Here is a 24,821-nt window from a genome sequence, read left to right on the forward strand (position 1 = left end):
GTGCTTGGAAAACATTAAAGAGAATGAATTGTAAACATATAATGACGGTTCCACAGATTTTTGTGAAGAAGAGAATGTTTAACTATGATTTTTATGTATAAAAACTTCTGCCAAATCTTTGGTAGAGTTTACTGATAATATTGTTTATCAGGTTCTTATCAGAATAAAGTTAAACTAAACAATTTTATCTCGTTTACATACCTACTGAGAGTAAATTTTCAGTGATTTGCATATACCGGTATATATTACCTACATTATATAACTTAATATATCTTTTTAGGTATATAACGGACACAATATTTGCATTTTAGACTGCAGAATTGTTCAAATAATAATTATGTCATGTGTCTCAAAAGTCTGTTTTGTGTATTTTGCATAACATGCATTAAGGTGAAAAGGTTAGGTTATGCATATATGTATTTAATTTCTAAGTCTAAAAATCTAGGTATTTCACAATCACGTAAAATTAAAATACTAAATTATTTATAAGACAGTTTTAAAGTCTAGCCATGTGTGTAATAAATTATTCCGTATGTTAGTAAAAAAATACTAAATCATTAAAAATCGATGTCCCGAATCGAGGACAAATAAAAAAGATTCTACTTTGAGGAAAACTTATAAGGTTACAAGCACGAATACCTACTACGTAATACTATATTAGCAAGGGGCTTTCCGAAAGACAAACATTATTCTAACTTAGAAAACATATACCTAAGTTATGTTTCCCGCATCCCGTAGGAATCAGGTCAACCTCTCTGATAAAAATTAACACAACTTTGTAAATAGTACTGATAATTACTAAGATTTTTGCAATCAACCAATCAAACTCTTAAGCTTCATAAAACATTTTGAGAGGGCCGTATTAATTTTGTTGACGTTCTTAGCCGATCGCTGCAAGATAAAAATCCCTTTTCAGAGCAATAAGAAATGAATCGCGTGCGTCAATTTGGGTCCGTTAATTTTCCTTTACTTACGTGAATCAGTTAGGCAGAAAATACGTCATTACATCTGACAAGCAAAGCATTATTACCAAAAAGTTAAAAAATAATAATTTGGTACTCACATATAAGTAGCTATCGCACCCTTAAAACAAACCTAATTAAATGTTTCTAATAATACTCTCGATATTAACAACAATTCTAATAAACAGTATGAAACAGCAATTAACAAGACCAGTCGCTTATCATTGTAGATAACATACAATAACTAAGATACTTATTATTTATGTATGTATGAAGTGCTCATCCATAATCTATGTTACAAGTAGTGGTACTACTAGAGCGCACGCTCCAATTGTGAGCACCAATCACGTGCTGTTCTGAAGATTATTTTATGCAATTGATTCAAATATTTAATTTGATTTACTAGCTTAATTCATTCATTAATATGAATTGGATATATCTATTAGCTTTTGCTGCCTAATTTGACTTAATAGATTTAAAAATCCGTGATCATACTTAGCTACTTATAACAGTAAGATATGTCTGTTGTCGTGGTATAGGCTTGCAATGAAGGATGAAATACGAGCCACAAAGAGTGTGTTAAGTGTGGATGTGCAAGGATGGAGAGTGAGAGGAAGACCAAAGAAATTAATTCAATGAAGGGAGTGAATGAATGTTAGTGTGACAAGTGAAAGAGAGGAATGAAAGCGTAAAACATTGCGATGACACCAGATAAAATTAAAAGATCAGAGCAGGATGAAGAACACATTTTAGGAAAATGCACAACGCATTTGCAGTCAAGCGATGTTAGAACAGAGAATAATCGTTTCTCATACATTATTTGATACTTAACACTTGTATTTTTACTATGCACAAGCACATAAGGAAAGAAGCTTAATTTCTGCCTTCCCACCTAAGCTAATGACACTGTTAACTGGGCTAAGTCAGTTTTAACTACGAATAGATTGGAAGTACTGCACTTGCATTTACATTAAAAACACATAGATATGCCATTTGAAAAGATGTTAAATACTTGTTTTATTGTTTTGTTGCCTGCGTTTGAATAATTAAAAATAGATAGACTTTACATTATTGGTAAAATCTGTTCGACTATGATTCCACATAATTCAAATTAAAAGAAAGTTTGGTATATTCTATAACTAACTTTTAAGTTAACAAAATGTAACGTATAAAAATGTACGAAATTCAATATAGTATGTAAGTAGGTATGTACAGAAAAAGCAAACAATATTTTATCTTTCGAAGTTTCGAAACAAAAACGAAAAAGGCCAATTAAACCTGATAACCTTCAACCATATAATAATGTATCAAGTAATTGTCAAGAAATAAAACGAGGCAAGAATATTAACAAAAATATCATCAACAATATGTTTACATTAAAGCTTAAAATAAAATAATTATGTTAAAGCAATTGAGAACATCCTTCATTTTTGAAGTCAGTTAAAAACTTAATTAAAACTTAGTAATCATAACATAATAATATGTCGGCTAATCGACTCTAAGTTAATTGATATCGATATTAATATAAATATCTATAATAACTTAATTAGAATCTTATAATTGTTTAATCAAATCATACTTCATATTAATGATGAGCCTGATGTAGGAAAATCGAGGAAAACATCGATCATTGATCAATTCTATATAAACCTTACTTAATTCGCAAATAATTATTAATTGCACCTTCTGATAATTATTACGATCTTACCACAATAGGAAATACTTAAAATAATCAACGAACTATTAATTCACCTTCATGACAGATTTTTCCTTTACGAGAAAAGAGGAAATACGATATAAATTTCGTTTATAAATGTTGGTATACATTTACCCTAAGACATTTACTTACATTTTATACTTAATTTTCAGGTTTGTTAATAATCAGCACACAAGCAATTTCAAACTAAAGTATCTGGATTTTTATCTTCTAATCAAAATCTTATCCCTTTTTCTTCTGTCTGACGTACTCTTGTAAAAGTCATTCTTTCCAGCCATATCGTCTTTCACACAAGCCATCCATCGCTTCTTTGGTCACCCCCTTCCTTCGTATCCTTCGTTTATTAAAATGAAAAACACTAGGTAGTAGCTACATTTCTGGAAACTGCTTCAGATTGCCATCTACTTTATGTTCCAATTTATTTCCGAATGCAATTGCTCTGTTGAAATTCACGTGACAATATCATTTATCTCTATTTACTGACAATCTGTTTCAATATTAAGATTCGTATATTTGCTGTCGAATAAACCAGCATGAATCGCATATTTGATATGAGATGATGAAATCTGTCAAATGTACGAATAATTTTATTTGTGCACTTTGAAACACCACTTGCATATTCATGTTACCGGTTCTTAATGATACTTATTTCAATTTTGTAATCAACTGACAAAAAATAAGGTTCTTTTAAAAAAAAAGCGTTCAGTTGTTAATGATTTCCTAAATAATTTTCCAGGATTTTTTTGGAGCAGAACAGTGTAACTTTGAAAGAAATTGTGGAAGACTGATTTAATCTTTATAGTGTTGATAGTTGTTAATATTTATCATAGTTTAGATAACAATCCGCAATAGAAATCTTCAAGCATACAAATACCAGTTTTATCACGAAGTTTTGTCATATTTGTCTAAACGCTGACCTATGTTAAACGTGCCTTTCTCAGAAACTAATTCCGCATTTTACGTGAATCCATATTAACTAGCTTCAACACCCAGCGACACTTCTTATACACAGATCTTAATCTCTTCTTCTGTACGATTAAACAATGAAGCTTCTTTTTGCTAAGTTTATGGCTTCACGAATTTATATAAAGACAAATAATTTATTAAAAACATTTCTTCATGAATCATTCGAGTCACAAACGATAAAGACTGACTACGCTTATTCAATTTTTTATTACTAACCGTTTTGCCGCGGTTTCACCCGCGTTCCGTGAGAACTACTCCCTTGCCGAGATAAAAATATAACCTATGTTACTCGAGAAGAATGTAGCTTTACAACTGTCACAGAATTTTACAAATCGGTTTAGTGGTTTCGGAGCATTTAGGATATAAACAAACAATTAAATGTTTCCTCTAGATTAATCTTCCTCTAGATTTACGCTGCGATTTAAAAATGCTCTCCAATTGTAAACACAAGCTATTGATCGTACGAGAAGCTAAACGCTAACAATGGCATTTTCAAGTCCATTGAACTATTTGTTTACAACTACACTGCGGTTTCAGTTTATAAACTGTCAATGTATGATTGAATTGTGCCTCGGTTGTTGTCGAATGCGCACGCGATTACTGTTTTCAGAAATAAAGCGGGGATTGAATACTAGAACAATAGATACAAATCTAAGAAACATTAGCATTTTCTTCCTTCTCTAGAATTAGAGGTCAGAATGGCTTCTTTTCGTTTAACTTATGCTCCTCAACACCTGGCACCTACTTAATACCTAAGTATTCGTCCTCTCTCAAATTATCCGCAATCATTTTTCGTTACTTATAGATTATTTATTTTACCTATAGATCTGAATTGCAATATTTTTTCAGGGACATTCACTAAAAGTATCATAGAGTTTCTTTGTTTTCAGTAATTTATTTAAGCTTTTTTTAAAAGACAAATTAGCAGGAGTACTCAAAATACTCCCATCCTAAGTTCTTCATAACAAATCGAACTAAGATTACACTCACGCATTAAAAATGAATCAGTTTCGTGGTATACTGATCTAAAACCCCATCTAGGTGAAGGTCGGCCCGAGTTCATTGAACTGCAGTGCGTGCTCATAATGTTCCCTTTTCTCTGCACTTACTCTCTCCGCGTAGAGAGTAATGTGTATGCAAGGCTAATGTTTGAGAAATGGCCGCGAAACTTGTTTTATTTACAAGTTTTTTGAACACGTATTTCATTAGTAGTACTATAGAGACCTGACCATGGGTTAAGACAATTAAAAATATCCGTAAAAGTATGGTGTGCAGCGAATTATCGGGTTTCAATATTGTATACGCTCTCGAAACTGTAAATGTTACCGGAACTGTAAAATTTTACGATTTCCAGCTTTGACTTATTTCAGATTTATTAGGTACTGATAAGTGTTTAATAATTTTAAATCATTTAGTTTTTTTTACAATACAACTTATTCTCAGATACTGAGTCCGCAAACTTAGCGTAAGTAGTTAATTTTCTAAAGATACTTAAAACACGTCATTAAACCCGCTTATACAAATAACTATTAACCTCACATAAGCGCTCATCAATCATTATGGCCACGTAGTAGTAGAAAATAAGGCCAATGTCAAAGAAATGCAGGCGTCGTTGTAAAACATTGGTAGTGCAAGTTCAACCGATAGTTGCATCGGCTTATCGCTATCGGTAACCGTGCAAGTTCAACCAACCATGGGTTATGGGCTCCCATTTAATTGCATGCATGTATTACGTAATATTTGATACAGTTAGTGATTGAAAAGTTGTCTTTATTAAGACACTGGTTTGTTTTTTACTGAATTACATTACGTCCTAGGCTGTCGGGTACTGTATTTTATTTTTGTGATTGTAAACTATTTTTTTAATATGTAACTTCCAAAAAATTATGAGGTTGTTTTTAATGATTCATAAAATTATCGTAGTTATTGCTATAATCCATGTTTTCAAACATGTTGTGTCTGGAATCAATATGTTCGTTTATTTCATTCCTCCATTTTAGCTCGAACACAAAACTATTGTAAGTAATTACTGATAAAATCTTTTTAATTTTAGTTTAAGTATAGAATAACAATATTTCTTTATGATCACTTCTGTTAGCAAAAACGAATGAAGCAAAATATACTCGTACCTACATCCGCAAGAGTTGAACTTTATTCTTTGTACAGATCTCAGACAGAATAAATACATAGAGATCCTATTTACTTTACAATTAACTGTCACCTAAAAGCACCTTTTTTTCTTCACCATAGAGAAAACTCTAGAATAATACTAAATATTGTTTATTTTGACGTAAATGGCATTATGTATGTTTTAGTATTGTATATAATAGCGGATCGGTCCAGTCGTCAACCTGCGCAAAAAATATAGGTACTTACACTTAGTATTTTTTTTTGTGCTTTAGCAAAATTTAAATTTCAGTTTATGCTAAAATATTCAAATTCTAGAGTATGTTTCAAACTTTTTTCGTAATTTTAATACACATTTATGTACATAGGTACCTACTTATGCTTTCGTAAGTAGGTATTTATTTTACTTTGTAATTGGCGTAATTTAAAAAAAAATACCTTCAAAAAGAATATTAATAAACTATGAATATAATAAACATAAAACAAGCGATTTAAACGAAGAACTTCTTCTGTGAAGCAACAGGTTGTGTTTTTTATCGTTCAAGGTCAAAACTGTGATATCAGCAAAATAAACATAGCCTTAGATAAACATAGACTGTATCAAAGGCTTTAATAGGTAGATATAGAATAGGTAGATATATAAGGGAAAACTATACTTACCTATAACAGAAAAACTGGGTGTAAACGTTTATTAAGAAAGGTAACGCTCCCGGCTTCACTCTTGCTGATATTTTCTTTACCGAACCGATTTTAAAAGTGCTGGACAACTGCACTATTCTACTGTATTCCTATAGAAAACTGCTTGTTACATTTTTTATAAACAAAATTTATTCAATATTATCAAACAAAATTAATTCAATTATGTATCTCTATGCAGTTTTAATGTGCATGTGATGTCGTAAACCAAATTTACGATAAGTCATTATTATTCATGAGATAGTTACATCAAAAATAGTTGCTTATTTTTTACACTTCATGCAAATTACCGCACATAAAACATTGATAAAATATTCTTACCAAAGTCTAGCTGAATTTTTTACTCAAAACGTAAATAATGAGTAAAAATAATAAACTACCAAAAGGCGATGTCATATAAAAACCAGCAGTTTTTTAGTTTGTATTTAAAACTCGTGCCATTAATTTAAAATAATAAATGGATATTCTTGTAAACAAGAAACGCTTCAAACTTTGCCTTGTACTTTGAGCATATAAGACAGGTTACCAAGTTAAATTATACACATATAGGTAATTACTTAATAAGTGAGGATACAACAATTTGCGTCTGCATCAAATTGTTCGTTACAAATTCAGTATTTCCAAAAAAAACTCATCTTTTGCCTAATATTTTTCCAGTTACTCGTTGTTTACGGTAAGCAGTCCAACCAAGTTGTATTCTAAAATAAATAAAGCTCTGTCTAAAATAGAGATAACCTATGTAGAGTTATTTTTAGGCTTTAGATAAAATAAAGGCCAGATATTAAAAAATACTGCAATATGTCAGTTGTTAAAAATTTCTATACACTATCACAACAATATATTGTTTCTTTTTTATTATATGCAAACAAAGTCGCAGTATAAACTAGTATGTTAATGGAATAAAAGAACTCGTTCATCTTTGGTAATCTTTTTAGCGAACGTCTTTAATATTAATAAAAACAGCTACGAAATAACTTACTTGTATATTTTTTGTTAGTTGGCCACATAAATAAGCTTGGTCACAAAAGAACTATAAAAAATATAAAAATGTATGTTGGTACGTACGTCAGCGCGCTTAAAACAGGTTCAACGGTTAACATACAGCCTATTTTAACGTTTAAGTTACCTTCAAGTTTAATTAAGTAAGTTAAAAGTCGTAACTTATTTCTGACACGAGTGGAAAAAAATATCTGTAACTTTGAGAATTTATTTTATCCACAGAAATAAATCTTTTTGCAAAGGTTCTGCTTCTTAAAACCTTTAAAATATAAGATTTGGAGGCAAATTAAGTGAACTTACAAATCCTAAGTCAAATGAATTAAATTAATGCTGACACAAACAGACACACAACAAAAATAAATTGAATGAATTGTTTGTATGACAGCAGACGTCATTTGCAAACTTGCATAATGCATAGGTCCCAAAGTCATTACTTAATCGACCCTAATCACCATAAAAATCAAATTCAAAATTAAAGTCACTAAAATGAAAGTAACTGTATGTTTTGAACCAAGTGAAGTGAAGTTGAAGTGTGAGACTGTTCGTGTATTAAAATATGTAACAATGTTGAACGCCTGTGCGACGGGTGTCACATCTCGTAATATGTGGATTGTGACACATTGAAAGCTAAGCTATATATGCGATAGTGGAGCTAATTTTTTTAAGCTACTTTTGCCGGGCTTTCTTTTTCTCAGCGGGAATTCAAAAAATTGTATGCGAATCATCTTCTAATCCTTCCAGTAGCTTTCTTCTACTTGAAGTTATAGTTAGTTATAATTTACTTAGTAGTAAATAAACCTAACTTTCGCATAGATCGTAAGTGTTTTTGAATGCCTACTACACATGCTAAGGTTGTAGTTGCAGGGGAGCACACGCAAAAATTTTTTTTTTTTCATTTCTACATCAAAATATATTTCGTTTTATTCCTTTATAACATGCAATAACAATATCTTATACTTACATTACGTTTTCTTTGTTAGCTTTACATAGTAAAACGTAGGTACACATTCTGGCTACCCAATCGCTTAGCTTTTACTCCGCAACAAACCTAACCAAGTGTAATGTTTGGGAAAGCGCATACGCTAGATTTTCGCTCATAATATAATTGTTGCGCAGTTCCCACGAAGCTGTATAATCTAGGATGGATATACACTAAGTTTCTAGACATTGTTATCTGAGAAATAGTTTTTGTAAACGCGAAGAAGTTTCATGCTCTCTTTATGAAGAGATGTGTGCATGATTTATTATTACGTAAGGTTTATAATGTTGTTGTTTTATTGGAGTAAAAGATTACTAAAGGTTACTTTTTAAGTAAGCATTTGATTGCTGTAGATTTTCCGAATAGTAGATTTTTTTTTAATGCAATAAGCATAAAAAGTTGGTTCAACAATATCAATCCAGCATACATTAAAGTTATGTGCCATAGTTAGTTGATATGTAACGGTTGAGGCATTTTTAGGGTTCCGTAGCCAAAATGGCAAAAACGGAACCCTTATAGTTTCGTCATGTCCGGCTGTCCGTCTGTCCGTCTGTCACAGCCGATTTACTCGGAAACTATAAGTACTACAGTGATGAAATTTGATGGGAATATGTGTTGTATGAACCGCTACAAAAATATGACACTAAATAGTAAAAAAAAGAATGGGGTGGGGCCCCCCATACATGTAACTGAGGGATGAAATTTTTTTTTTCGATGTACATACCCGTGTGGGGTATCAATGGAAAGGTCTTTTAAAATGATATAAAGTTTTCTAAAAAACATTTTTCTTAAAGTGAACGGTTTTTGAGATATCAGCTCTCAAAGTCGTAAAAAGTGTGTCCCCCCCCTCTATTTTTATAACTACAGGGTATAAAATTCTAAAAAAAATAGAGGTGATGCATGCTAATTAACTCTTTCAACGATTTTTGGTTTGATCAAAGTATATCTTATAGTTTTTGAGATAGGTTGATTTAACTGTAATTTACGGAACCCTTCGTGCACGAGTCCGACTCGCACTTGGCCGGTTTTTTTAAAGTCATTACATTATATTGCAAACTCACGACTATTTGAGACAACGACATTCGTTTATACACACACTAAAATATTACGTTTTTTATTATGAAAAATCAGAATAACAGACAAAACTTCCCGCAGATTTCTAAGAAAATAACCAGCATTTTGAATGAGTTGACATATTTTTCCGACAGTTATAGCCATAAATATAGCTGCTAGATTTAAATGGGCATTTTAAGTGCATAGCCAAAATTACTGCTTTTTTGCAATTCTGCTTCTGCTATGTAATTATTCTGTATGAAATCTCTGTAAATATCTTATGTTGCCTCATTTTTAAACCGAAGTTACTCAGTTTGAGCCACTTTCAGATATTATAATCAATTTATATTTCAATCTAGATATATCCTATCTATAGAAAATTACTCGTACATCATGATTGGTTTTGCCGTTATAACACCGTGATAGCATAACAGACAGTTATTTAAATTTTTTACCGACTTCTGAAAAAGATGGATCTCATTTTGACCGAGATTATTTCATGTTTGGCTAGACCTATTTTGATTCGGTTTTAGGTATATTTCAGTAATAGGATACCGTTTCAGTCAGTTTATTTTTTTGTACTTAACAATTTTTCACATAAAATAATATTAATAAAGCTTCATAGGCTAACAAATCTTCTACAAATGAATTGACCTAGATATGTACATTAACCACAATGAAATGCATCAATGATTGTGGTTATAACAATATGTGGCCGATAATGAACAATTATTATTACCTGTTAATTCAATGCGGTTAAAATAATACAATACTGCTGTTTAATGATAGCATCATAAGGTGATGTTCTGTATTTGTTGGTTAGCAATTGTTATACGGAAGAAATGTTACTGATGGAGAAATATTTCTACATGAAATTCATTATCAAAATATGTACCTACGCATAAGTATTAATATCTAAATAAGCTAGCGTAAGCGACAAAATTAGCGGCGCTTTTGGGCAAAAATATCGATTTCTGATGCAAAAACCAAAACTTTACAATCATAATTTTACAGATCTATAATAAATATTTCCAACCTAACTTGGCATAAAAAAGTCCTTGATTAAGATGAATTGTAACAAGTTTTGAGTGACCACAAAATATTTTGTAAGAACATTTCGATTGCGTGGTTGTGTAACGAGATGTAAGGTGTGGCCGGTCGGAGACTTTTTATATTAAAACTTGCTGTAGTATGCCCCATGGTTTCACGTTAGTCATAGTTTACTTGACTTATATTTTACGTCTAGGAATTTAAGCCAGTAGCTTATAATCTAGCAGGATTATTACCTTCACGGCCTTTTACGTAAAAAATGATAAAACTGTTTAAATAGGAATTTCTTTCCCGTTCTTCTTCATAGGAGAAGGCTTTTGGAATAGGCAACTAAATTATTCTTTTAACTCTCAAAAGAGTTTTTAAAGTCTACGTAAAATAATTCACTTAACTCGTCCTAACAAACAGACAGACAAATTAACCAGCTTCTAATTATTAGGTGCAAATAAGTAGTACAGATCACGCCACCTCAATTCACGCATCAACATACGTTACCGAGCTATCATTGCCGTTTCTTATGAGATCATCATAATATGTTTCGTGTTCATTAATCGTTGATCGTGGATCGAAAATTCTCATGTTAATCATCAATTGGAAATCTATTTGATTTGCTAATTTCAGTCGTAATTTATTTAAGTATATCGTTTTTTCACGGTATCTGTCGAGTTAATGCTGGCAAGTGGTTTAAAAGAGGCGGTGGTATTTCTGATCATGATGTGTGGTATTGTATTATTTATCACTTATGATACTTACAGTTCCGTGTCTGATTTAATACTATGATAGATATCGGATAATTGACGTAAAGTAATCTCGATGGATTAATTAGTTTCATAGTACAACATCTAAGTACCTACCTTCTTGATTTTTTTGACTAAGTTTAAAATTTGGATCTCATGAACATTTATGTTAAAAACAGTCGAATTGAGAATCCTCCTCCTTTTTAAATCTGTCAATACTTAAATATAAATAGTTTAACGCACAATATTTCAATTAAATTATTACTTTTTATGCGTACAACTTAAACCGCCTCAAAATTAAATAACCGATCACCTAATGACTGGCATTGCCGAAAGTGAACATAATCAATCGAATTAGAAGACACCTGACCCACTGAACGTAGCATTACCATTCTTACGTCAGACGTGACACGAATACTAGCGTTAGTGGCGTCACGCGATGTTGTACGGTCTTAGAGCATTTAATCAACCGCACCCGCCTCATGAGCATTAGTCTCTTTACGAATGAGTATTCATTTACGCAGTGTGCAATGCGACATGTAGCGATAGCTAACTCATGCATTTTCTGGTACAAAGTCTAAGGTTTTCATTTCATATATGTAGTGTAGACCTACCATAGTTTCTTACGCAACCTCAATAGCTCGGCGCACAGCAAGTGGAGAATAATCAAGTAACTCCATAGACACTCTTTTTTAAACAAAAGCGTTTACAATATTTGACTTACAGTAAATGTTGACTCCGAGAAAAATGCAAGCACAAATGACAAAATTGTCAAACACAAGCTTAATCTTGACGCACATTCGTTATACAAGCCCAAGAAGCGACGTTCTCATACTCTTAGCAGAAGGAAAAGGTACGGTAATAGCGTCTCCAGTGGGCTGAATTATCTAAGGATACAGTTGCAACTTGGAAGATAGGCAATTAAGTTAAATGGCCATCGTTTCGCTTGAACAGAGGCGTTAACATGCGTGATGTGATTAGAAGATGAAGAATGTTTAGCGTATAGAGATGTACCTGTCTTTACGTACAAATACACTTAATTCGTTTATACATAGATGTGTAGGGCATATGAGTGAATTTCTCGGGTATTACCCAGGCATTGTACCAGGATTTCTAGATTGCCCCGTAAATAAAAAATCTAAGTTAAAACGTCAGATTTTTTATATTGAACGTTTTTGAAGTATCGTCTAAGAAGATGATGAAGCCCAGTTATTAAATTATTGTTATCACGATGCGATGTAAGATTTTCTAACATGAAGCAAGGGTTAATATAAATTTCGAAATAATCACGGTATTAAGTATGAAGTAATTGTACGTTAGAGGGTCAAAGGCGATTCCACTTTGTTCAATTACTGACCCATGGCGCAAGCATATCATATGAAGCGCAAAATATTGAGAAATCAATGAGAACTTTACGCCGTAATCATACGGTAGGTAATCATATGGTAGATAACGCAAATGACAGGTGGCAACACCAACCACAGATGATAGAATGATGTAGTCAAGTTTGGCAAAGGAACTTTTTGTATACGGCCTATTGTACGACCTTTTAAGGTCGAGTTAGATGTAGAGTTACTACATCTTGTGGTCAGTTGTTTTGGTGATGAAACATAATTTTATATAGTCATCAACTATCGACAAATCAATCACATGGTTCATGCAGTATCTTATACATTCTCCCAAAATTGAGAAAAAGAAAATTAAAATGACCTTTACCAAGTTTTGATATAAATTGACTTACCACATAAGTTAGTTTAATTAGCATATTAAAGGAAATAGCTGTCACTACTGATTAGCTCCATAAACATGCTTAACCATTCAACAACGCCCAATTCCTTCGCCTTAAGCAATACAAGCGAAATAGTAGGATATAAAGTAGGAAGAGTATAATTTTCAACCGCCAACACTCTACAGTCTACACAAGCAACGTTCCGGTAACACATAAAATTAATTAAACTTACAGAACGACAAATTGCATTTAATTAATACGTCTTACACTAAATGCATACTCCACGGGTTTGAAAGCATATTAACGTTACGTACGACATAATTGCAGTCCCTTTTAGATAAATATCGTGTTTATCTGAAGCCGCCATGATGAATTACAAGATGGCGGGAATTTAGGTTATTTTTTATGTGGGACATGTTTAGTTTCGTTGAGCAAGGCTTTATTAAGTATTTAGTTGCTAGAGAACCGTGGCGTCTAAGTTACGAAGTGCGAGTGCTGTTTCTTTTCTTTTTGCTTATTTTTTTTTTGTACAAACTTCAATTCCCAAAAACTTTATCGTAGGTTCCGATCGCATAAAATGGTAAATTGAGTTTGTGTAATTAACAAATAGCCGACCTCTTCTCTCTACGCTTTTATCAACTGCCAAAACTACAAACCCTTTCAGGTGGTTTCTTCAGATTTTTAATAACATAACACCAAGAAAAGTCACTAAAAATAACCAAACTGGCTTCATAAATCACGCCTTAAAACAATATGCCATAAAAGTACAAACCATTAAGAGCACGGTGCACTATGCACTAAAGGCAAAGTCGCAGATGTTATAGAAAGTGAAAAGGTCCAACTGGATGTGGCTGGGCGGAAATAGTTTTCCTTTTTAGCGTATTGACGGCCGTCCGCGCCGGTGTTGTGTGTGGTACAAGGAATAGGTGGTAGCGATTGGTAAAAAATATTTGTAAATATTCTTTATTTATTTCAGAAAAATAGGACCCATAGAATAAAATATTGGCTCTAGAGGTAGGTTTGTGCTTGAGGGTTTTCTCTAATTTTTCTGCCACAGGGTGGCACCACGTATGCGTCTGGTCCAAACAGCTGTCAAATAGTATGGAATTGTAGGGTCCGAACTAATTGTTTATTGAAATTCTGTTATATTGGAAGTGTTATTGATTTTATTATGGACTACGGTTGGAATAAGTTTTCCGAACTAAAAATTGAGCTTAGAAAGAGGGATGCAAAAGTCACTGGTACTAAGGAAAAGCTCGTTGAACGGCAGATAACGCAACGTACTAGAATTTGTTTACACAATATGATTTAGTTTTTTTATCTACTCAACTGTAATTGTAAAACACTAATGCAGTGCTTTAATTATACAATAAAAATCACTAAAATCGTTCACGGTTCATAGTAAAGATACCTAAGCACTTTGACAAGTACCTGGACCTGACGCCTCGGTGCTGCCACCTCGTGGACGCCATTTTAGAAAACCCTCATTGTTTTGAGATCGTCACATTAAGACCAAAGACTAAAAACAGTCGGCCGACTGTTAGCCAAAAAATTTTTTTAAAGAAAATCTTGATTCAAATAGGTAATAGTTTTCAGTCAGTCTGATACAGCTTAATACCTAATCTTTGTAATATGCGTTGCGTACTCCGTAAAGTACCAGCCGACTAAAAGATTGTAGTGCGTGGGTACTCTAAAGAAGCATATTGATAAAGTTAAATAGTAGTTCGAGTCGGTTTATCAAAAGATCTAATTAGTAGCACTTATCATTCACTAATTGTTCAATTAATTTTACCTTTATCATTGAAATCTGGTACATTGATTAGAGTAATTATCTAATACGCAATAAATAACAAGTTTCGCATGCAATTTCATGTACATTGATCATAAATATCAGTACCTAATGTAATTAAAATAATTTTGAGCGGAAAGATTGCTCGCTTGATTGACTTATCGTTTTATGATCCGTCTTCCTTTTTAGAGTATGATTGGGCTCAATAATTGCATCATTTTATTACGTGTGTAGGTACATGATATTATGGTCTGCCAATGATGAAATCAATTAACACCTAGTGTAACCTAACGAAGCAGTTTTTTTCTATTTTAAATACACCAATTTATTGCTCCACTTCTTTAACTCCACTTACTGTGACTATTTACTCTTCATCGAATATTTCATCGTTGAATTGCTCTTCTTAAACTACAGTCTTTAGTTCTTAATAGTTTACTTTAGTACTGAGTAGTCCAATAAACAGAAAATAATCAATTTTACCTAATTTTCTTTACTCACAAACTTACAATAAAAGTGAAACTTTTTTACGCAAAACATTCTTTTGCTTATTTATTTATATCAAAAGTGAGTCATCTGTACCCCGCGCCAGCTTATAACTTGTCCTACACAAAAACCATCATACCTAAACACATAGCATCGTACAAGGGAACAGCCAGGTGTTATGCATGAGGTGCCAGATGAAAGTGCACGGACCACGGATGGAGGAAGAGGAACCGATGAGCTAGCATCACGACTCGTTTTGTTTGTTTGTTTATTTTATGTTTGTAGGTGTGTAGTTGAGTGTTTGTTCCGGAGTGTCATGGGAACTAAAGATTTTAGTTTTTTTTTAGTACTCTATGAATTGTTTAGGTTACTATACTGACCTACAGTGAGTCGCCGACTTGATGGTGGCAATTTTACGTGGCTAGTTATGGTTTGGCCATCGTAATACTTAATTAAATGGTGTTACTCACCCTTAGCTTTCAGTAAAAAAACTTCCTAATCTATTAGTATAGATAGGATGCAAGAAAAATATATTAAAGAATTCTATGTTTTGAAGAACCTATAACAAAATGTGGGCCATAAAAAATAGGCTGTTTGTTCCTTTTGAACCGTCCTACATGAAGAAACATACAAATAAGTTATAAAAAAATCACGTTTCTATACGTGACATGTAAAACACAGCACGTAACGGTTACGTCTCGTTATCAGTCACCTATTGGCTTACTGCGGCGTCCTTCTGTGCAATGTCATAGATAACTGTACTAAACTTGCGTAGTTATAGGTATAATGTTATGTGGGTGAGTATGTATGAATATGTAGATGTAAAAAGTGCCCCTAGCACTATTTACGAATAGAAAGGTCAACATTATTGGCTAAAAAGATTTAAATGCTGTTGAAAACTTATTGTTTCAATGTAGCTACCTACTTTAAGTAGTTCCCAAAAGGCGTTGTTTCATCCTGTCGGCCCAGAAAAGTTTAGCTACAATATACTTACACTGACCAGCATAGAGTCTATCAATGAATAGAAGATATCTAATATAATAACAATAAACAGCATCATCCATCTCCAAATTATTATCCAACACACACATTAACCTTCAAACAACAAAAATCAATACCTAATAAGGATATATCTTCATAGGAACAAGTTCTCTATATTCTACCATTCTACCTCATTTGTAAACATAACCTACTAAAATATAATAGGAGTCATTTAAACGTGTTTTGTTTATTTAAAACCAGTAACAAGGTTGTCACATTATACCTCGTGAATGGGAATTATCTAATTTGTAGAAGAATCGTAAATTCGGTAACTGTTGATACCAGTAACTGTTGTAGGTGATCTATTTATAGTAATGATGTAGTCAATGACAATCTTTTATTGGGTACCTATTGTAATCCTAACTAATATTATAAATGTGAAAGTAACTCTGTCTGTCTTTTCTTCACGCCTAAACTACTGAACCGATTTGTGTGAAATTTGGTACAGACATAGTTTGGAACTTGAGAAAGGACATAGGATAGTTTTTATTTCATAAAAAAAAATAAAAATAAAAAATAAAATTTATTCCGGACATATAGCGCCATCTATTGGTCAAACCAAAAGTATGCCGGAAGTCACTATTCCATGCGAACGAAGTCGCGGGCAAAAGCTAGTTTGACATATAAACACATATAGACCCCTTACAGGTCACTTTTCTTAAGCACATGTTCAAGGACAATTACTTAAGTATAAGTCAGTTTTCTTATAACAACTTTATACTCTGAATTTTAACGTTCAATTTTCAAAATAAAAAAAGTGTTTAAAAATACGTAGTTCATAGTCCATTCCAAGCACACAGCAGGGTAACATCAAATAAAACTGAAAATGAAAAATAACTACTTCAATTTTCTTCCCATTAATGATTTGTGTATAATACAGCAGATTTATTTTCCCTCTCCATCTAACCAGTTAGATACATTGCAATATGATACCATATGAACAGAAGCACTTTAATGAACGGTCTGTAGTTATCGTATCAACCGTACCGTGACTACTGAGGTGTCAATTTACGTAGTGGGAATTGCAATTGAATTTTTAAGGGTTTCTAGTTTCATGTCCGTTATTTACAAAACAATTGACAACTTTGAATTTTATATGTACTTATAGAAGATTTTATAAATTTTTGAAATAGGTTTTCCAAGTTTTAGTTCCATAGTACAAGTCAGTAGAGTCAGATACTTAGATGCAACTATGCGGAATGAAAAGAACACAGCAGTTCAATGTCGTAAATAATTATTGTTATACCTCTCAATTAGTAATACTAATGAGTTCATCATTAATTAAAAAGTTACTAAGTATATATTTATGCAAATTCGGCAAATTAAAAACGAACAATGCATGTCAATGTCCGAAAGTGCAACCTGACATCAAAAATACGATGAGCCAATGTTTTCATTCTCCATTGAAAAGCATCGAAATTGCAATTCATGGAATATTTTAATTGTTTACCAACACCTGAATGTTGTGGCATTAAAACAATCGATTCGAGATGTTGAACTCCAAAACAATAACATTGTAGTAACAATACTCGTAAGTGTAATGGAACGTAACATTGTAATTTTGGAGGTTGTAAGATTTTGTCATCAATTTTAACACTTTGACGACATATAAAAAAGGCGGTAAATTTTGGAACTATAGATTAATTTTTGTGATGTGCGAAACATTTTTTTAATGTTTTTTTTTCGAATTATGGAAATAAGACAGAATTTGTTAAACGCAAATTGCCTTTGCGCAATGAACTTTTTTTTCACAACTGCTGCGTGATTGGTCAATAACAATGTTTATTATTTATGTTTAAAATACCAAGGCCACTGCACGTAGGTATTTGTGCGTGTAGAAATATCAATTTAATTTAATGACAAAAGTTCCTTTTTTCGAAAGTGAAGTATTTGACATTTGATTTTATTTAATTCTGTTTCGGCATTTACGATTTTAATTAAAGTACTTCGAGACAATAATTTATATTTATGTATTTCAGGAGGTTTTTCGCCCTGGAAAAACATAGTTTTTTTACACTGTGGGACCGTGTTAGAAAGTAAGAGGCAATAGATTCCATTGTAGGCACCTTTCTGATGATTTTGTACAAACATAAAATTGTGAGTAGGTACAAGTCATAAAAGGTACACAATAAAATATGTAAACAAAAGATAATATTGTCATCCGTTGTTTTGCAATTAACTTTTGCCCTTAGCCGACGATTACCACAACAATTACAAAGGTCGATACTTACATACGAGTATATTATAGCTCACCAATAAATAAATAAAAACAGCACCTGCATCAAATATGCAAACTCATTGTAAATAACTTTTTTGTCATAGGAAAACCAAATGCCATAAAATAAAAGGAAAATAAAAAAGTAAAAATCTAGTGATGTGCAGCAGAAGTGATATTTAGTGAGTGCCAGTGATGCGACATAATATACCATGTGGGAGTATTTGGCAGTGTTGCTACTTGGATTTTGGCTCGGTGTTGCCATATTCTTGTATATTTCCTGCTACTGGCTCGAGGAGATTTTAGGTAAGTTTTATGCGTTGTTAATGGCACTTCCAAAACATTTTTCCTGACATAAGTTATTTAAATTTTCATTTATATTGAGCAAAATAAAGGTAAATCCCATCTATTAATTCGATGTGGCAATGTTCATTTAGCGCATTGCGCAAAACGGGAAGATTTACCTTTACTTAGTAGTAATTTTATAATTTGTATCTCCATACTTCTACCTAAATGAAATACAAAGATCAAGTCTACATCTCAACGTTTAAGGGCTTATCCTTGACTGGGTACGTAAAAAGACTTTTCGAGAAACAGAATGTTTCAACGCGAACACTACAGAAGCATTTAAAATGTTGTAAACAGGTGTGTACATAATTTATGTGTATATGTATGTATTTCTGTTTATATACTTAAAGACCTTGAGGTCTGAGAACGGGTTGATTGAGTTCATTATTTCATATTTTGTGATACTAATTTATTTAAATTACGTTAATATTGTTAATTAGTCAAGCTTTATGATCTTAATGCATATGAATTAGTTTTGGCACTAAGTAGATATAGCTTATGTTTTGTTAAGTAAGAACAAAGACTTATATCTGTCATTAAATTATCGCGGTGTCGTACTTGTAAATTAATTGGAGCAACCCAAAATGTCTTAATGTCTGCCTGTCTGTAATGTTACCTTTCAACTTTTCAAGATAATTATTTACCTTTTTACAATCGTAACAATTTTCACGCAACCGACTGTTTTTCTAACACCGTAATGACTATTGTAGCGATAAAAGAACAACACTCGACCATTGCCCAACCGAACAAAAAGTAACTTCACACATCACATTTTGTACTAAAACAAAAACTGGAACCGGTTCCTCATGATATTTCGATCACCTACCTGTTTATACAGCATATCATCCTCATTGGTTATTCTTTATGAAGTTCATAATTACGCGAACCCGCCATCTTTGCATAATGCACGAACCGTGCCACTTGATATTATGCATTTATTATTTATTCACAAAAATAATATTAACGTCTTGTTCTATTTGTTTTTGAGTTTATTGTTTTTTGTAACGATGTTTTTGTAAATAGTGTAGTGTTTTTTTCTATTTTGAACTGCTGATATGTTGTTTCATTACTTATATGATACATACCAGTAGGTATACATAGGCTTCTCGGCTGTGAAATAAAATATGACATGCTATTAAAATTTAATTAAAATACCAGTAGCATACTCTACTTGTATAATTTACATATATCGTCACCTCGAAATGTACAAAAATGGCCACAATTGGTAGGCAGTGTAAAGGACAACCTCTTATTAATTATCAAGTAGGTACATGTACTTACATATCAACATACTGACGTATTAAATAACACAAAAAGTGATCTATATGAACAGGTTCATAAACTTGTCTACGGAAATATTTTTGACTCATATTTTTGGCCATACAAACAACCTTTCACAAATTAATTGCATATCCATTGCAACCCGATGAATAGCTAAGTGACCATTTTTTGAAATATCTGTAAGATTGCCTAAGGCAGTTCATAAATTACTTAAGTAATAAATTAAACTAGAAAGCAAAAAACTGGGTCGTTAAAAATGCCTCAATTCTTGAAGGAATACCTTTATTTCAACTAATTAAGTAATTCTTTATGTCCAGCTTAGATTGATGTGTTACAGCGAACATCAGTCATTATTGTGCGTGATGATAAGTCGCTATTGTATCGTGGTAGCTAACAATAAATATCGCTTAGGAACTCGGCCTAGTGACGCAAAGGCACATTTTTATAAAATTACGAAAGGAAAAATTTTCCTAAAATATTTGTAAGGAGAATGACAAGAACCTATATGATACAGACGATTTTGACTTGAATATTCTGCCAACTGCCATAATCGCTCGACGCTCTCCTCCGACGACTTGTTCTGAGGCCTTTTCAGCGAAGTAAGCAGTAAAAAAATAAAATTCCCAATATTTTATCTACCTACCTATTATTTGTTTACATGAGATAGAATTTTAACATTATCCCCACACCTATATACCAGATAGATATATTGGGAACAGCCGTTAGTTGAAGTCATCATAGAATAATAATATCGGCGGTTCCAAAAAAGGGGATAAATTGCCACTAGACGTATTCCTATTAATCGACGTCCATTTATCGATACAGGTTGATCGTTTACCCGTACTTACGTAAAGGTTAATTAAAACAATGGCTTAGTTACAACTTACAGTAACCGGTTAATTTAAAAGCCTATAAATAAGTCCCTTCGAATGAGTGAACAGCAACTTATAAGGCTTTGTTATGAGGGAATATGAGAGTAAAGCTCTCGGTATGGGTTATTTTATTACCCAAGTTATGAGACCTAATTTAATACTAATATTACAAGACTGTTATTCCTATAGCAATGTTCATAGTTTAGTACACATACTAAACACATTTAGGAGTGCATTTAGATAGCGTATACAAATAACTATCTACGGTAGTGCACCGTGCATCAGCCCCCTGTTACCAATCTACTTAGGTTAACTAATAAGCTCAACTTTTCTTTATTTTCTTTACTTTTCCTAATAGTACCTATATACCTTATAAAGACGATTTAGAATCTTACGGGCCATTTAGTCAGCAAAATAATTAAATACCAATTAACACAGTAACGTTAATTTGAGTAAAGAATAATATTCCAAATCTAGGCCACAGTAGTTCTAAGAACTTCATTAATTGGTTGTTTAATTATTTATTTATTTTTTATTTATTTTTTTATTTATTAAACCACCTTAAAACTATAATCACAGGACTTATCCTAATACGATAGCTAAGAACTTAACACTATTTTAAAAACTACGTTATTTACAACTATTATATTATACATTATTCTACTTGGTAACATATTATTAAATATTATTATTCTACTTATAGCATAAAATAAACAGTAATTCCTTTGTGAATTCACCCAAACAACATGTAAATACATCAATCTTTTTATGTAGGTCATTAATTGTGCCGATAGCTCTAGTTAGAGGTGCTTTGGCGAGTAGGTTGGTTCTCGCTGTAGGTACCAGTAGTAGAGGCGGGCTTCGCCGCCGCCACACGTAGCGGTCCGGCACACACAGGCTCAAGCGCTGCAGCACTGCCGGGTGACTCTCCAATCCGCGAAGCACCTTCACCAAGTAGGCACCCAAGTAGCAAAATGTAGCCCTGTAATTTTCCTAGGAGCACGTATTTTTTAATCCTATAGAAATCCTGTAAACGATAATATAGCCGCATTTGGGCGCAGTTTATTGGACTATTTCGCCCTATAGTCGCTTTGTTATAATCCGGTAAAGTGCTATTTGATTTTATAATTACCTTATCAAGTGCTTTAACAAAACATATTTGACCTATAAAAATCCGGTAAATGCATCCAAAAAGAGCGATTGGTCCTTTTATGATCTGGCGCGTGCCGCTACTAGAGTAATTGGTCCTACAGTGATCAGCGTAATATCATTAGTAGATTCATTCAGTCGATCATTCGTTCTTTTTTCGTTAATTCATTGTACTGTGCTTGTGCATGACATTGAATCCTCTTTTATTTTCAAAATATAAGTAAAGTCACATTATAATAAGGTTTGTCATTATGTAACATTTGTCGTGTGCCTGTTTCGTAAAGAGTGCCTACACAACTTGCGAAAATAATTTTATTGATTAAATGTTAGACGATAATAAACATATCTTCATACGCCTTCAAAATTTAACATTTTCATTATTTGTTAATTCAGTAATAAATTAATAAATACCTGTCCTACATAGGGCGCCATTACATTGCATTTATCAGAACCTTTATATGACTTTTAATCTAAGTTAAGACGCTTACATGACATACCTACGCCACCATATTTAAGTTTCAAGGTTCCTTACTTATAAAAATCAGAGGCTATGCTAGCTTGCTGCTAAGAATCCGTTAAGGGTCACGACTAAGATAAAATTGTTCTATAATATCTTTACCTCTAGCAGCTTTATCTGTGGCATTTATAGGAAGTGCATGTCTTATAGAAGAATGAAACAAGACGTTAACAAGATAAAACAATCTTACTAAATGCGATTATCGGATCAAAAGTCACACTTTGCTAATAACTTTTATAACTTGCATTTATAAGACTGATCCTGACTGACTGCTCTAGTAAGAGTCGTGTAAAATAATCCTATTGACATTTATAAAACTAAACTATACGGTCGAAAGTACTTGTAGTGCAAATCATCTTAAAAGATGCTTTAGCAGGATCAGTGGCCTAAGTTAATGCGTCTACTAGATTTCTATAAGGCGTGTAATCTTATTAGTCAATTGCTATAGGAGAATTTTGCTAGTTGGGCAACCAGTGCAAATTCTCGTCGGACACGCAGTTGATTATAGCCAACCATGCCCAGGACGAACAGGGTGGGATACATCAGTGGGTAAAATGGATATACCCCATATAGCTTCTTGTACAGATGGCGCGTGAATTTATTCTGAACGCGCTCTAACATAACCGCGTACTTCGCTTCGTGTGGGGCCCATATGACCGCACTATGTTCCAGATGGCTCCTCACTAGCGCATCATATAGGACCCTAACTGCTGCGATGTTGGTGAAGTTATGTGTCTGCCTCAGAATAAACCCTAAGTTTCTGTACGCTTTCTTACAGATTCTAGTTACATGCTCCCGGAATGTCAGATCGGGAGTCATGAAAACACCTAAGTCTCGTACCTCTGTGACTCGTTGCAGTGGCGCCCCGTCTACCACATAATCATAGCGCACAGGTGTCCGAGCGCGGGTGAAACTCATCAACGCGCACTTGGACACGTTGAAGTACAGCTTGTTTTCATGACTCCATTGTACTATGCGATCGATATCCTCCTGCAGGCGCCTGCAATCTGACTCCGACCTAACATCCAACAGCACCTTTAAATCATCCGCAAATAATAAACAAGCGCCATGCCTTACGACATCCGGCAAATTGTTTATCATTATGAGGAATTCCAGAGGCCCCAAATTGCTGCCCTGACTTACCCCGGACCATGTGTAATATGCCTGGGATTCACATCCGTTGAAGTCTACGTACTGCTGTCGGTCTTGCATGTAACTAGCGAAGAACTTCAATAGATGCCGGGTGCATCCGAACTCAGCTAGCTTCCGCAGTAAGATGTCATTATCTACGGTGTCAAAAGCTTTCCTGAAGTCAAAATAAGCTGAGTCCACCTGCACCCCAGCATCCACAGCCGGCACCACACGTCCCATGAAGTCCAGGAGATTGGTAGCAGTGCTGTGCCCCGGACGGAATCCGTGCTGCGCATCTGATAACTGTCCGCGCACCTGCACTTGCATACAGCGCTGAATGGCCGACTCGAACACCTTTGCCGGCGTCGACAACACAGCTACTGGTCTGTACCCACTGATGTCAGCTCCCGCCCTGCCCTTGGGCACTGGAATGACTCGCGTTATCTTCCACCTGGCTGGGAACAGCGCAGATTGAAGACAAGTGTTGAATATAAAAAGTAAAGGTTCCGCGAGAACCCTACCACAGTCCTTAAAAAGGAACGCTGGTAATCCATCCGGGCCCGCAGATGGCTTTGGCTTGAGGCGGTCGAGAGCACTTCTAACGTCCTTCAGACTAAGATTATTTATTTGTAAACACTGGCTACCAGTGTCCCCCGCTTCCGCTGCCGCCTCTTCTGCGTCTAGTCGTGGCGGAGCATTACTATATACCGACCTAAAGTAACTCGCGAACTGCTCCGCACACTCCTCGTCCGACAAATACTGACCGTCCTTCACTATATCCTGCCTAGCCGGTGTACTTTTCTGTGACCGTACATATTCCCAAAATGATCTAGGGTCTTTCGCGAACTGACCTTGAATCATAGTTTCGTGTTGCTTGCGCGCCGTTTCTATTTGTTTTTTAATTAATGACCTATATTTTGAATATTCGTGGTATGTACTAGTTGATTTAGTGGTTTTATATATTTTATGTAGACTTGCTT

At 33.6% G+C, this 24,821-nt stretch overlaps 1 protein-coding gene across 5 annotated transcripts in view; it reads left to right on the top strand.

The window, feature by feature from the left end:
* M7bp (Myosin-7a binding protein) overlaps positions 1-24,821 on the top strand; it is a 103,876-nt gene that overhangs the window by 62,890 nt on the left and 16,165 nt on the right. Inside the window, exon 2 of one of the 5 annotated variants that reach the window (XM_021340858.3) lies at positions 18,651-18,849. The exons of the other annotated variants lie outside the window; for them this stretch is intronic. Coding sequence (XP_021196533.3) covers positions 18,756-18,849 — 94 coding nt within the window. The 5' untranslated portion in view covers positions 18,651-18,755. The remainder of the gene's footprint in view (positions 1-18,650; positions 18,850-24,821) is intronic. 5 annotated transcript variants of the gene reach the window in all.

Source organism: Helicoverpa armigera, chromosome 3, assembly GCF_030705265.1.
Source record: "Helicoverpa armigera isolate CAAS_96S chromosome 3, ASM3070526v1, whole genome shotgun sequence".
Taxonomy (NCBI): Eukaryota; Metazoa; Arthropoda; class Insecta; order Lepidoptera; family Noctuidae; genus Helicoverpa; species Helicoverpa armigera.